This window comes from Haliotis asinina, chromosome 2 (genome assembly GCF_037392515.1).
Source record: "Haliotis asinina isolate JCU_RB_2024 chromosome 2, JCU_Hal_asi_v2, whole genome shotgun sequence".
NCBI classification, from domain to species: Eukaryota; Metazoa; Mollusca; class Gastropoda; order Lepetellida; family Haliotidae; genus Haliotis; species Haliotis asinina.
Genome location: NC_090281.1, coordinates 98534121 through 98550446, shown reverse-complemented (window position 1 = coordinate 98550446; position 16326 = coordinate 98534121). Strand labels below are relative to the sequence as shown.

Below are 16326 nucleotides of genomic sequence, written 5' to 3'. Positions count from 1 at the left end.
AAGAGGACACCTTTAGCGATCATCCCTCGTCGTTTGGCTTTGATTGCTTCTCGCAACTGGTTCAGTAGATCAGCATAGTATCTGCCGTTGATAGTTTGACCTTTTTCAAGATCATCAATGAGCAGAATACCCCTGGAATCCCAAAACACTGATGCCATCACCTTTCCAGCTGAAGGAACAGACTTGGCTTTCTTCGGAGCTGGTGAATCAGGATGCTTCCACTGTTTTGACTGTAGTTTTGTTTCTGGTTGAAAGTGATGTATCCAGGTCTCATCCATGGTTACAAATCGTGCCACAAAATCATCGGGATCTGCTTCAAAACGACACAAATTGTCAAGGGACGTCTGAACCTGACACGTTTCTGTTCTGCTGTCAAGAGCTTTGGCACCCATCTTGCATTCCTAATTCGTTGGTGATAATATGCTCAACCCTCTCATGAGAGATGCCCACTACACTAGCAATATGTCGAGTAGTCAATCGTCGATCATCCATCAACATATCGAGCACTCGCTTGATGTTTTCTGGAGTGGTTGCTGTTGAAGGCCTTCCTGAGCGTGGGGCATCATCAAGGCTTTGTCTGCCAATCTTAAATTCTGCAGCCCACTTCTTTACTGTGGAAAATGAAGGAGCATCATCCCCTAGAGTGGAGACCATGTCAGCATGTATCTGTGTTGGGGACATCCCTTTCTTTTGCAAGTACTTGATGACTGCCCTGTATTCAGTTTTGTCCATTTCTGATGATTTCAGAGGGTAGGTTTACCAAAAGAGCTGTAGTTGAGATAAAACTATTAGTACGTTTGTAGTTCTTGTGTCTATGATTCACTAAATGATTGTCCTCATTGGTGGCAAACACCTTTCTCTACCTGGTGGGGAAAAACCACTCAGGCTGAGAACTTATCAGCCAACCCTCGTAAGTTACCCAGACAGCTGGCTATCATAAAACCAGGACTCCAACTTTAAGGTTTTCAATACCTACATCTTCTTGTTTCTCTATCAAATACACAGAAGTATTGGATCAAGATGAACAAAGTGATGATCTCACCTCAATCAGACTTGGTGTCCACACTCTTGTGTCCATCCGGAGTGATCGAATCTTGGAGATATTGGATTCAAACATCCGATGTATTCCTGAAATAAATGTACAGTGAAACATATGTACAGTTTGTACAGTTCATGGCAAACATCAACTACTGAATACTGCTGATGGCTGCAAGGCTGCGTGTGCCGTCACGCTCAGCATATTGCCACTGGTTCTGGATAAAAAGAAACAAAGTAGATCTCTTACTGTCCTACACTTAACTTCACATACGTTGTACTTTCCTACACGTAAGTTCTAAAATTGTGTGTTTCAGCACATTTAGAAGCCACATTTTCAGGACACTGTTCAGAATGCACCTCAGCCCTGATGCAGAATACCAACCTGCACAATTCTTGCACACAACGATTCCCAAGTTGATGGACGCCCAGTGGGGATCTGTAAATATGATCACAGCATGTATGTGAGCTTTTACAACCTGACAACACAGGAGACATGGCATACACGACAGCCTACCCTGTCCACTACACAACACTCCTGTGAAGACTTATCCCACTTCTCCCTTGAATACTTCTCTCAGAAGAATATTGTAGGACTCCCGATTGTCTTGGAATTACTGTCAGGCAGGGCAAACACAGAGAGTTAGTTGTCATGTCTGGTAATGCTATCTTGCTATGAGATTGATGAGTCACTGTGTTGTAAAAGATTGGTCAGTGCCACCATGGAAATCACACATCATAGTGCTGACATCTCCTTTGCGAGATATCAGACATGATAGCGTCAACTTCTTTGACGTCGACTCCTAGTCACCTTCAGTTCCCAAAGCTCACATTTTGAGTTGCCTTACCTCTCTAACGTACACAATACATTTCTAAAATTACCACAGACACATAATTCACACTGTACTTTTGAGCACTTAATGATAAAACTATTATGTTGTGTCTCCAGTAGGTGTACAGGCATTACAGCATTAATGTTTGTGTACAGCTCGTAACCTTCAGAAATGTGTACACTGTACACCATCAGACAGCCCATGAGTGCGCTATCCAATACCTTCAGATGTCTGTACAACCCAAATCCTTCAGGTGTCTGTACATCCCACAACTGTCAGATGTCTGTACAACCCACAACCTTCAGATGTCTGTACAACAAACAACCCTCAGCTGTCTGTACAACCCACAACCTTCAGATGCAAGTAGATCCCACAACCTTCAGATGTCTGTACAACCCACTACCCTCAGATGTTTGTACAACCACAACCTTCAGATATCTGTACAACCAACAACCTTCGGATGTAAGTACATCCCACAACCTTCAGATGTCCGTACAACCCACAACCTTCAGAAGTCTGTACATCCCACAACCTTCAGACGTCTGTACAACCCACAACCTTCAGATGTCTGTACATCCCACAACCTTCAGATGTCTGTACAACCCACAACCTTCAGATGTCTGTACATCCCACAACCTTCAGATGTCTGTACAACCCACAACCTTCAGATGTCTGTACATCCCACAACCTTCAGATGTCTGTACAACCCACAACCTTCAGATGTCTGTACAACCCACAACCTTCAGATGTCTGTACAACCCACAACCTTCAGACGTCTGTACAACCCACAACTTTTGGATATGTCTCCTCTTCCTAACTTTATGATAAACGTACAACCGAAGACATTCAGATGGCTTTTCAACCAACAACTATCAGACATCTGTACAACTTGTGTATAGCACCCATACTTTCATACTTACTTTCATCCTCGCAGTCTGCACAAATCTTGTTGCTGTCGTTCTCATACACCTTTATGAGCACCTTTAACCACAGAGTGATTGAGTCAGTAATAAAATCACCATTGTCTATTTCCCCTTCTTAATATTCACAAGAATTACATTTGAATGACTTGTCAAAATTGATTTTTTTGGAATGAGAGGCAATTCTGTTTGTAGTCATCAAAGTTTTTGTAGATGTCACAAGAAAAACAAATTCAGAGTTATCTCCCTTACATTGATTTGTATTCACAAAACACCAGTAATTTCCATGCATCATGTGTGACTATTTTTTATTTGAGATAAAGAAGTCCTACAACAAAGTAAAAAATGAGTTGCCATTACAGCGGTGTACATTCCAATGTACCTCTCTTGTAATTGCCATCTACATTTCAATTTACTAGGATAAGTTTGTTTTAACTATGAGCATGAAATTCAGCTTACACAAGCCAGTACTCACACTATCATCAGCCAGGCCCTGGGCGATCGCATCCTCTATGGCCATCTTCCATGCCTGAGTGTCCCCCGGACTGTCGAAACCCAGTCTGAAACAGACAGGGTGAGTGAGTGAGTGAGTGAGTTTAGTTTTACGCCGCACTCAGCAATATTACAGCTATATGGCGGCGGTCTGTAAATAATCGAGTCTGGACCAGACAATCCAGTGATCAACAACATGAGCATCGATCTGCGCAACTGGGAACCGATGACATGCGTCAACCAAGTCAGCGAGCCTGACCACCCGATCCCGTTAGTCGCCTCTTATGACAAGCATAGTCGCCGTTTATGGCAAGCATGGGTTGCTGAATCTGAAACAGACAACTAGAACCATGAAGATTGACTTCAGCTTGATTTCCCTTGTAGTATTTCAGCAGAATGAAACATGCAACTGTGATGAAAATCTCAACTCATACACTATCCACTACTCACACATAGCATGCATAGTGAGTAGAAAGCTGCAGACGACACTTGGACAAGTCTTTCACAGACGCCAGCTCCATCTGGATCTCATGTATGGGTGAAGACATCCGATAGTCCTGCAAAAAAAGACAGCAAGAAACCTTACAGAAGGGCACAAGGGATGAGGGCACAATGCTTATATTGGAACTCAGGTCACAGGGCAAATATGTATGTATCCCACACCTGGGAATTCCATAAGCACAGGCATGTTGTGGACACATCATATATGATGGTTGAGACGAATCTGTGATCCAAACACACAATCCTGCCATGACTGCGGTACAAGCTGACCTCCAATGATACAACTTTATAAGTTCCTGGGAGAACACATCTGCTAACACAATGCCCTCTATGACACAAACCCCTCAAATGACAATGTGACGTGTTCTGTGTTCTGTGTTCTGTGACTCAAAGCCCTCAAGTGACGTGTTCTGTGACACAAAAGCCCTCAAATGTTGTATTCTGTGACACAAAGCCCTCAAATGACGTGTTCTGTGACACAAACCCCTCAGCTGATGTGTTTTGTGATGCAAAGCCCTCCAACGACAATGTGTTCTGTGACGCTAAACCATCAAACAACAATATGTTCTGTGACAATGTGTTCTGTGAGAGAAAGCCCTCAATGGCGTGTTCTGTGACACAGAGCCTTCAAATGACAATGTGTTCTGTGACACAAAGGCCTCTAATGTAACAATGACTTCTCATGAAACCATGACTTATGAAAGTGAGTTGAGTATTAAGTCTGTGAACGGACAGAAAAGTCAGAATTCAGTGAAAACTTTCAAAAGTATGTAATCATGGTGACAGATAAGACCTACCTCTATATTATTGTAGTAGCACAGAGTACTGCCAGATATTGAAACATAATACTTCTTGGCACCTGGTCCATTCTCAAACTTGATGTAGCCCTGAAACAGAATGAGATGTCCTGTTAACTGCAACTACAGTCTTCAAATCAATGACAAAGGCACACTGTGAGTTCTACATGCAGTCAATAGGACCACTGTCACAAGCATTCCTGGTTCATGGACTGAAAATATCATCACTGGTCTATGATGACACAATGACCCCTAATGCACCCCAAAACGAGTATCAGGAACCAATCAATCACTCCTTACTGACTAACATCAGACCTTACTAAAGAGCATCAGATCCCCATCAAACACTCCTTACTGCCTAGCATCAGATCCCAACCAAGAACTCATTACTAACTAGCATTAGGTCCCATCAAGAACTCCTTACTAACTAGCATTAGTTCCCATCAAGTACTCCTTACTAACTAGCATTAGTTCCCATCAAGTACTCCTTACTAACTAGCATTAGTTCCCATCAAGTACTCCTTACTAACTAGCATTAGTTCCCATCAAGTACTCCTTACTAACAAGCATTAGTTCCCATCAAGTACTCCTTACTAACTAGCATTAGTTCCCATCAAGAACTCCTTACTAACTAGCATTAGTTCCCATCAAGTACTCCTTACTAACAAGCATTAGTTCCCATCAAGTACTCCTTACTAACTACCATTAGTTCCCATCAAGAACTCCTTACTAACTAGCATTAGTTCCCATCAAGAACTCCTTACTAACAAGCATCAGATCCCCACCTAGAATTCCTTACTAACGAGCATCAAATCCCTACTAAGAACTCCTTATTTCTTTACATCAGATCCCCATCAAACTCTCTGTACTTACACATGATCCCCATCAAGCACTCCTTACTAACCACCCTCAGATCCTATCAAGCACTCCCTACTAACTAGCATCAGATCCCCATCAAGCACTCCCTACTAACTAGCATCAGATCCCCATCAAGCACTCCTTACTAACTAGCATCAGATCAGAAACAAGAATTCCTTATTTCCTAACATCAGATCCCCATCAAGCACTCCTTACTTCACACATGATCCCCATCAAGCACTCCTTACTACCTAGCATCAGATCCCCATCAAACACTCCTTACTACCTAGCATCAGATCCCCATCAAGCACTCCTTATGTACACATGATCCCTATCAAACACTCCTTACTCATGATCCCCACCAAACACTCCTTACACATGATCCCCATTAATCACTCCTTACTTCACACATGATCCCCATCAAGCACTCCTTACTACCTAGCATCAGATCCCCATCAAACACTCCTTACTACCTAGCATCAGATTCCCACAAAGCACCATCTGGTCCCTCCCAAGCACTCCTACCTCCTTATCAGGTTCTTCCATCCAGGTTTCGCCACTGTTGTTCATGTGGTTATTCTGCAGCACAAAACAATTCACCACAAAGTGTACAGCACAGATAGACCACACGCTGTCATGGGGACAGTTTCAGGTACAATTTGGTGTTATCAAATTACCGTATCATACTGATAATGTCAGAACATGCATTCTATCACCTATCCATACCTCATCAAAGAACAACTTCACTTGTCACCAAGTTACCTTTTCCACAGTCTCTTAGAATCAAACCAACTCAATTTTTAACTACATACACCAAATGATTTTTCCTTGCAATATGGATCCAATGAATCAATGTTTTATATTCTCATAAAACTTATATAAAAATGATGCTATTTTACAATAAGCATGATGCCAAGAACAACTTAATGGAGATATCTTGATCAGTGAAAGGGGATGTAACTCTAAAGAAGACTCTTAATGGACACACACAGAGAAAATATGGTAGTTTTCCTATAAATCAGGAAATATTTAAAAACTTCTAGGGTGTTTTCTTCCCTTAATGCAACCACCCTTGCCCCATCAATCTCTTCTAAGCACATGATCTCAGTGATCCCTACTCACATTGCGCTCATGAAGGGATATAGCTGCCATGAGGGTCTGGGCCCAGTTCAGACAGTCCTCTGTAGCAGGAAGTAAGAGAACAACAATCAACACATGAGCTACGCTTTCTGAATCAGGAATATATGTTACTAAAGACCAGTGCTCCTGTTGAGTTTTTAAAGTGGCCAAACCTGGCATCTGCTCTAAATACCATACATTTACCATGTCACGATATAAGCACCTAGGCAGACATACCCTCTATTCTCACAGTCCCTGACAGAGAACTGACCAGTGAATGTCCGGGGAAGAATAGGCCTTCAGCAACCCATCTTTGCCACAAAAGGCAACTCTGCTCATCATAGGAGGCAACTCATGTGATCGGGTGGTCAGATTCGCTGATTCGGTTGACACATGTCATCGGTTCCCAATACCATATACCGATGCTGATGCAGTTGATCACTGGATTATTGCTGAGTGCAGAGTAAAACTAAACTCACTCACCCACAGAGAACTACAAATCTAGGGTTGTATTTGCTTCTCCCCATATCTATATATTTCACAACTCTGAAATCATGACAAGCTGGATATAAACAAGGCTGTCCACCTGTGACGCAGGGTGTGACTTGTTTAACCATCCATGACAAGCTGGATATAAACAAGGCTCTCCACCTGTGATGCTGGGTGTGACTTGTTTAACCACCCATGACAAGCTGGATATAAAACAAGGCTGTCCACCTGTGATGCTGGGTGTGACTTGTCTTGGCCTAACCATGCTTCAGCATTGATCCAGTTCTACTACAGAGTGTCAGCTTGAAGGAAGAGAGTCGAAAGTGATGGATATACCAGACTGGGAAACGTCTACAATGCCACTCAAAGAAGTGAGTCTGAACTACCACTCAATGAATTCCCTTCAAAGTGAAAATCTGCACCTACCCAAACCTTCAGCAGCAAACAGGAATACCCGGTCGTTGAGTGTAGTTGTTAACCGGAACTTGAACCTGCTTCTATCCCCGTCCTAAAACAAAGGACATCAAGTATAACAAACTAGCAAGAACATATGGAAAGTTTACCATATAGTGGAAGCTGTCTAAACTGGCTCTCAATGGGACTGAAGACTAGACTGAGATTTAATGCCAGTGTCGCCAACAAACCATGAAAAACAAGCACAACAAAACAAAAGGCATGGATCAGTTAATGTGCAAATGGCGTTTAGAAGTCGAGGAGTTTTCACTTTTTTGTATACATTCAAGGTACACCCACATTAAAACTTGTCATTCATGAGTACAAGAAGAGCATTCCACACTCAGGTACATAAATGGCTTACCCTAAGACGCTCATGACAGGTAATATTTGTTTTCTACAACATTAAAGTACTAGTGGTAACATTTTCCTCCACAATAACCTTCCCCATACCTCAGAATAAATTCAATACTGACTGTCAATGGAAGATTTCTGTGGTTCCTTACCTTAACATCTGTGTCCACCTGCTTCATACAGGAAAGGGGGATAACTCTCCTGGAAATCTGACTCTGCAAGCACCAAACAAATAACAGGTTACAAGAAATCATCACGACTACAAGACACTTAATATTTGAATCCCTGACATTTATGAATTATCTATGAAGAGTTCATCATCTGTGAGTGTAGGTTTAATACTTAAAAAAACCCAGAAAAACAACAGGTCTCAAGTAAACATGTCACATCTTTCTGTAACACTATTATTCAAGGAAATATTTCCAACATCTAAGGGTCTCTGAAACCATGGCAACTAATTACTCCACCCAGTGACATACATGTTAAAAAACCAACAGAAATATGGCTGCATGAGCACCTGCCAGAGATATACTTCTTGTTTTCACAGGCTATGTCCCTAAATCTGGGGCACCTAAATCTCCTGGCACTTGTCAAATGTATTGCTGTTTTAGTATAGTACAAACCTCCACTTCCTCCTAACTACAGCTTAACACACCCTCGTAGGTAAGGAACAGTCTTAGGTCATTACACAGTGTCCCGTGTCTTCATTTGATTGACAGCCACATTGATTTTACCAAATCGTTTGCCACAGAGTGTTGGCTAGGAATGGACTACCTGCCAACGGTGGACATTAACCTGTGTGTACCTGTAAATTGTTTTCCCATACCTCATATACCTTATATGTAAATACCTGCTATACTCATTTATCATCCAAAACTGTGTTCCACGGGAGATATCACTTGTGTCTGATCAGACAATATCTCCTGGGAAATATCCTTTTGACAGTAGATTTTGTACAATGCCCTGACAATGCTACGACGTCATGACCATTAAATGCTATGACATCACTGCACTGCAGATGTAATGGCAGAGCTATGTTCAGAGATGTACATTTTTCATTGAAAACTAATGAAGAATGATTTGGGATGACACATAGGATCTCCCCATCTGTGTCTACTAATATCAATTATGTCAACACGCATTGATAAAGGTAAAGACATCCTCGGCAAGCCTGGGATATTTGTTATTTTGTCAGCTCTTGCTGAAACGCATACAGTCATCCCTCGCCATAACACAGGTCTTGGGGTCCAAGGATGACCCTCCTCTCCCATGTTATTAGACATCCATGTTAAAGTACTTATTACATAATGTGGAACAAAGGCCAAGCAAAATTGTACTTTCCAAGGATATAATACATCTGCTATTTCGTGTATTTCGCCTTGTCAAACTATTACAGTCACTGAACATGAAATGAAAATATATATATGTACGAGAAACTTGCAATAAAAACACTAGATATAATAATTCAATTGTTGTTCCTACTCTCTTACCTGTTATTCAACAAAGCCAGATATAGCAATCAGCTGTGCACAGATGTTTTGGCCCAATGTACCAGTGATTCAGGTAAAAACAATCCAATAATATTGCATCAAAGAGTATCTATTCCATTATCAGAATAATTTATATATCAAGCAGTTATTGTTACATATATATCACATATTGCTATCGGATTAGTATATAATGCATGTTTTCTGAAAACATATTTAACATATCAACGAACACAGGCCGTTACCAGTCTGGATACATATTACGAAGGAGATAGTTTGTCAAGTCACCACTGACTTCGTACGGTACTTGCAACTTTGATTGTTAAATGACCACTTAATTGTAAAATACGATTTCAATGAGTCAATAACGCAAGTGTTGGAATCCATGTCTTATGAGGCTGTAATCTGTTTGTGAAGAATAATGTGAAATTGCTGTTATCGCAGTAGGTGCGAAAAACTGACCGCTACGAATGTGGTCAGCAAAAATTGTATACATATGGAATGAGGTAATGCCATTTCTCTCACAGTGTCTCCATTGTTCCTGTCAACAGTTTTAAAGGTCACATGCAACCAAAAAATTCAAACATAATTACAACACATTTATCACTTATTCATGACATATAATATATACTGCTGCTTTTAAAAAAACAAATAAACAAAATTATAAGCGTACAATCGCGATTCAAACGTGCAATAATTTGTACTTGGGCTTACTTCCCCCCAAACGAAAACCTCGGTAGACCAACCCAGTCATAGCGGGTGGATGTGCACTCAAGTGTAACAACGGCTTCTGATTGGCTGTTTCATTTGCTGATATGCTGAGGGTTCAGTGTGTGTACAGAAAGATGATCTGTTTGATGGGCATTTTAGAAGTAAAGCCAGTCACAAGAAAGTAAGATTCTGTATGGATAACAACTTCTTTTTGTGTACTTGATGCATCGTTTCAGTATGGATTCATACACTGTTGTCAAACAAAATCATACAAACTGAAAGAAGTCGTTATCCATGAAGAATGTATATAGAGATGTTGGGTTTTGAAAATACATGTTCTCTGAATTTGCGCTCAATCCAATCAAATATCATGTCAGTAGAGATGGTAAACTACTGAGTGCCTGGAATCTGTCATTCGTCAAAGTACAAAGCAGGACTTGAAACTGTCAAGAGTTTGCACCACTTTCCGTCAGATCCAGTCATCCGAAAAAAAAGTGAATGCTGTTTGTTTGCAACCCACAGACATAAAAACATGGCATGTGTATCACACGTGCCTCATTATATAATGTGGCAGAGACGGGACTCGGGTAAACAAGTCATAAATCAACTTATTTCCTTTATGTCGTATAGTCTGATAGGTGTTAAGTTCAAATTGCACATGGTCAATGATTGAAGCTGTGTACTGCATGTTGTCTTTAGCAGACACGCAGGCAGACATATAGGTGGGAATAAACCAGACACTGAGCTTTCTCTGTGACAGGGACTGCTTACCACAATCAACAAGGTTTTTTACGTAACGAGTAGATTATTTACTTGTTTGTGTACACAACCAAGATTAGACTACTGCTCACGACCTCAGACGCATGCATACTGTTTCAAGCTCCGCGAACCTATTCACTGCACATGCGTTATGGACGCAGCGCAGCACAGCTGTTGAAACCGGTTCTCCCCCCAGCGCTGGGGGGAATTTAGGGAAACGTTTGAACTCCGATTTCGCGGGCTTTTTTTTCATCACGTTTTTTTCAACTTTATAGGTTGAATTGGCATTTTTTATGATTTGTTTCGGTAAGTGCATACCGAAAGGTACCAGAATCTGCAAAGTTGTGTTTTACGTTGCATGTGACCTTTAATGAATAAACATGGGACTGAGTTGAATCAAATAAAATTTGCTTCAGACACCATAAGTTCTTGGATGACTGTGTTTACCCACGCTATAGCGCAGTGTGTTGCATTAAAGCAAACATTGTAAGTACTCGACTGATGGCATTCTTGTCTTTCATAAGTTACTATGATATTTTGCTGTTGATATGATTATTATTGAGAAAACCCTGCATGCTCTGAGCATGTGAAAAACAATTGTTATGTATGATTAACACTGTCAGTTACCACCTGCACTGAATTTCACTAGTTTACCAAAGCTCAGCAGCAGCATTTGTTGATCAGCTATTTTCGATTTTGTGAAGGGGTGTGGCTGCAGTTCAACTTTTTTTATGGAAGCCATGGATTACCCCTTGGTTTAACCGAATACACCTTTTTGTGAAGAGCATTGTAGCAAGGGATGACTATATACACATGTGATATACTCCTATCTGATACACATATACCTGATACACTTACATATCACACAATCATGTTTGGGAATGAATAATGTATGCATCATTCACAATACTCTACAGCTAAATCCATTACTTGAGCATGCATGTCTGATGGCATATCCCTGGGTATACAGTCAATCACAAGACACCTGGAACACATACCCTGTTATTCACGTAGTACCGCAGGTCTCGTCCATTGAACACAACCCATCTTCTCCTCCAACCTCTGTTGGCTTTCACTCTGGAAGAGACAAAGTGAACAGTCAGCTGTGCTACCATGTGTCACATGTGTTATCGTCACCTATGCTACAATGTGTCCCTGTCACCTGTGCTGCAATGTGTCACTAGTCACCTGTTCTACCATGTGTCACCATCACCTGTGCTGCCATGTGTCACCAGTCACCTGTGTTACCATGTGTCACCATCAACTGTGCTGCCATGTGTCACCAGTCACCTGTGTTATCACATGTCACCATCACCTGTGCTACCATGTGTTACTGTCACCTGTGCTAACATGTGTCACCATTCAGATGCTGTCTTAAGCATGATAGAAACATCCTGTGTGACTTTAGTTTTTTCTCATGACAACAACCCATAAACACTGTCCACATCAGTATCAATTTCTCACAGATGTAACCTCTTGTTTCCAGAATTCTACCCTGAACTGGTGACTCAAACCAATTTGTTTTTTCAATACTTAAAGCTACAAGCCATACACCTGTTCTTGTCTACTTCTGAGACACCCTGTCTTCATGCACATTTTTGTTTACAAGGTCAAATTTATCTTAAAAATACAACATTCCCTTGGGAATTGAGTGAAACAAGAAACACAGGCAAGCCTTTATCTTGTCATCTTATTGTATCTGACTTATAAGACAAACAAAACCAAACAACATCACATTTCCTTCCTTTGCTTATCTTCAACAAAAGCACTGGTAATAACATATCCTTCTTTGTCCTTTTCATGACTGTTGCACTTTATATGTACATTTAAAGAAAATAACAACTTGTCACAATGGAATCTAACTTCCTGTGTGTCCAAGCTTCCTACAACTAATGATACTGTCCCATGTGTCCTTGCTTCCAACAACTAATGATACAGTCCCAATGAGATAGCATTAACTGTCAGAGAAAACACCCGTCTCTGGACCTGGGGAAGCACTGATGCATTAATGTTTAGCACAAGCTTTTATCTCTCTTTTGATACTTTGTCTAGTCCAATAAAAAATGCATTATCTTGCTAAATAGTGAGCTTCTTTTCTTAAAAACTGAGAGGTATTGTAACTTGAAATCATATATTAACACTACATTTATGCAGTAAAGTAAAACGTTTCCCTTTTCACCTCATTTACTACAAAGTCTTGATATTAGGTGTGAGTTTGATATCATAACATTTCACAATCAGTCCTCACATCCACACAACTAGTAAGACTCTTGACATGAGATAGTATGATCTATATGTGACAGATATACCTTGTCTGTACAGAGTTATGCACATATTTATACATTCATGTGCATTTAGAACCTACCACTGAGAGTAAGTCAAGAGCAATCAGTTATTACTGGCATCAACAAAAAACCTTGGGGAAGATGTCTGGTAACAATGTCACTCAAATAATTTGTTGTCTTACAGATTGAAAATATACATGAAAAATACTGAAAAGTCTTCAGCTGTCAGAGATAGATGAGGCTTGGGTGAGTAGGGCTTGACACTGCTGGTAGCAATCAAAAGCAGGTTCACAGCACGATGAGTACATGCTTTGTGACTAGAACACCCCAGATGGGGTTTAGCACAAATATTCAACTACCAATTCATGCCAGTTCTGCAACAGTGCTTCTGTTTAAAGTTGGTGCAACGTATGAAATGATGAAAATTTAGACATTTTCAACTCAGCTTAACCACCAGTATAAACCTAGTAACATAATTAGGGAAAGTTCCAATCCAGGTTCACAGGTTTCTCACACTTTGAACTGTGGCCTCGCCCACGGAAATTTCTCCACTGTTGGCAGAACTCCATCCAGACATTACAGTATGTAGGAGAGATTCATCCATTTAGAAGTACATACTCTATCCAGTAGATATGTATCTGCACATACATGCACGCACGCACACACACATGGACAAATGTGTGCATGTGTGCACGCACACACGCACGCACGCACAAAAGTAAAAACATGAGTACAGTCATGTAGAAAGCCAAGCAGTGTATAAAAATTCACAGATGTAGTCCCTTCATGCCTATAGTTGTCATATTCACATCTCCCATTTCCTGTGCTACTTGACCAACAGTAATTGAATGTACAACTTCAGAAAATGCGCTTCCGATACTAAATGATCTATTTCAATATTTACATGCATTACACAGCTGGAGCATGACCCTTCACTCCCTGCTGGTGATCACTATATGGCTACCATATGAAGTGGGTGGTCAGGCTGTCACATGGTGGCTAGACAGGCAATCGATGTGGAACAGTCAGTTTATTAGTCTGTGATCCTCCACTGTCAGCAAGTTGTTGTTCAAAAACTGGAATATTGCTGAGTGTTACAATGAACAATAGATAAAACAATGGCAATTCAACTGCCTGTTGAATGGTTTCCATTGTCAGTGATGGATTTCACATGAGAAGCCTCCAACTGCAACAGTCCAGCCATGCTCAAACCACCTTGGCTAAACTGTCACAATGTGGGTTCGACTTATTAGTTCTGTCTTCCCACAATGGATGATTCCTTCCTGGTGCTAGTCAGTATCAGATTTCATTTAACTTAATCTGTCATATACAACATGGCTAATTAACTACAGCTACATGAAAACATTGGTGCATTTAAAGTGTGTTAAGCTGTATTCATGTAGGAATGGAAATATCAGCGCCATGTCATCTATGACGTCTTTTCGGACTTCCACTATGTCGACACAACTAACCCTGTTGACAGCGGGGAGATATGGTGCATTAACTGGGGAATCAGCTCGGAATTAAGATGAAGTGTACCTTGACAATGATGAAGGCATAGTTGAGCACAAACATTTTTAGTTGGTTACATAAGACATGACATAAACAGGTAAACATGTATGGGGTGAGCAGAGTTCCAGCTCAAACCCAGGGCATTTCCACAGAGCGTCATTATCCTGCAACAGTCCTGTCTGGCATGCTCTCAATATCAGCACCAGAATCTGGTCCTGTCTGGCATGCTCTCAATATCAGCACCAGAATCTGGTCCTGTCTGGCATGCTCTCAATATCAGCACCAGAATCTGGTCCTGTCTGGCATGCTCTCAATATCAGCACCAGAATCTGGTCCTGTCTGGCATGCTCTCAATATCACCACCAGAATCTGGTCCTGTCTGGCATGCTCTCAATATCACCACCAGAATCTGGTCCTGTCTGGCATGCTCTCAATATCACCACCAGAATCTGGTCCTGTCTGGCATGCTCTCAATATCACCACCAGAATCTGGTCCTGTCTGGCATGCTCTCAATATCACCACCAGAATCTGGTCCTGTCTGGCATGCTCTCATTATCAGCACCAGAATCTGGTCCTGTCTGGCATGCTCTCATTATCAGCACCAGAATCTGGTCCTGTCTGGCATGCTCTCATTATCAGCACCAGAATCTGGTCCTGTCTGGCATGCTCTCATTATCAGCACCAGAATCTGGTCCTGTCTGGCATGCTCTCATTATCAGCACCAGAATCTGGTCCTGTCTGGCATGCTCTCATTATCAGCACCAGAATCTGGTCCTGTCTGGCATGCTCTCAATATCACCACCAGAATCTGGTCCTGTCTGGCATGCTCTCAATATCACCACCAGAATCTGGTCCTGTCTGGCATGCTCTCAATATCACCACCAGAATCTGGTCCTGTCTGGCATGCTCTCATTATCAGCACCAGAATCTGGTCCTGTCTGGCATGCTCTCAATATCACCACCAGAATCTGGTCCTGTCTGGCATGCTCTCAATATCAGCACTAGGATCTGGTCCTGTCTGGCATGCTCTCAATATCACCACCAGAATCTGGTCCTGTCTGGCATGCTCTCAATATCACCACCAGAATCTGGTCCTGTCTGGCATGCTCTCAATATCACCACCAGAATCTGGTCCTGTCTGGCATGCTCTCATTATCAGCACCAGAATCTGGTCCTGTCTGGCATGCTCTCATTATCAGCACCAGAATCTGGTCCTGTCTGGCATGCTCTCAATATCACCACCAGAATCTGGTCCTGTCTGGCATGCTCTCAATATCAGCACTAGGATCTGGTCCTGTCTGGCATGCTCTCAATATCACCACCAGAATCTGGTCCTGTCTGGCATGCTCTCAATATCACCACCAGAATCTGGTCCTGTCTGGCATGCTCTCAATATCACCACCAGAATCTGGTCCTGTCTGGCATGCTCTCATTATCAGCACCAGAATCTGGTCCTGTCTGGCATGCTCTCATTATCAGCACCAGAATCTGGTCCTGTCTGGCATGCTCTCAATATCACCACCAGAATCTGGTCCTGTCTGGCATGCTCTCATTATCAGCACCAGAATCTGGTCCTGTCTGGCATGCTCTCATTATCAGCACCAGAATCTGGTCCTGTCTGGCATGCTCTCATTATCAGCACCAGAATCTGGTCCTGTCTGGCATGCTCTCAATATCACCACCAGAATCTGGTCCTGTCTGGCATGCTCTCAATATCACC

General features: G+C 41.7%; 1 protein-coding gene across 1 annotated transcript in view; it reads right to left on the bottom strand.

Annotated features, from left to right (window-relative positions):
- The window catches only part of LOC137274674 (arf-GAP with Rho-GAP domain, ANK repeat and PH domain-containing protein 1-like), a 115378-nt gene that overhangs the window by 47903 nt on the left and 51149 nt on the right, over positions 1-16326 (bottom strand). Inside the window, exons 5-15 of the mRNA XM_067808005.1 lie at positions 11807-11885; positions 8004-8066; positions 7471-7552; positions 6559-6617; positions 5962-6015; positions 4579-4668; positions 3731-3837; positions 3264-3348; positions 2789-2849; positions 1421-1474; positions 1043-1128 (exon numbers count right to left, since the gene is read on the bottom strand). Coding sequence (XP_067664106.1) covers positions 1043-1128; positions 1421-1474; positions 2789-2849; positions 3264-3348; positions 3731-3837; positions 4579-4668; positions 5962-6015; positions 6559-6617; positions 7471-7552; positions 8004-8066; positions 11807-11885 — 820 coding nt within the window. The remainder of the gene's footprint in view (positions 1-1042; positions 1129-1420; positions 1475-2788; positions 2850-3263; positions 3349-3730; positions 3838-4578; positions 4669-5961; positions 6016-6558; positions 6618-7470; positions 7553-8003; positions 8067-11806; positions 11886-16326) is intronic.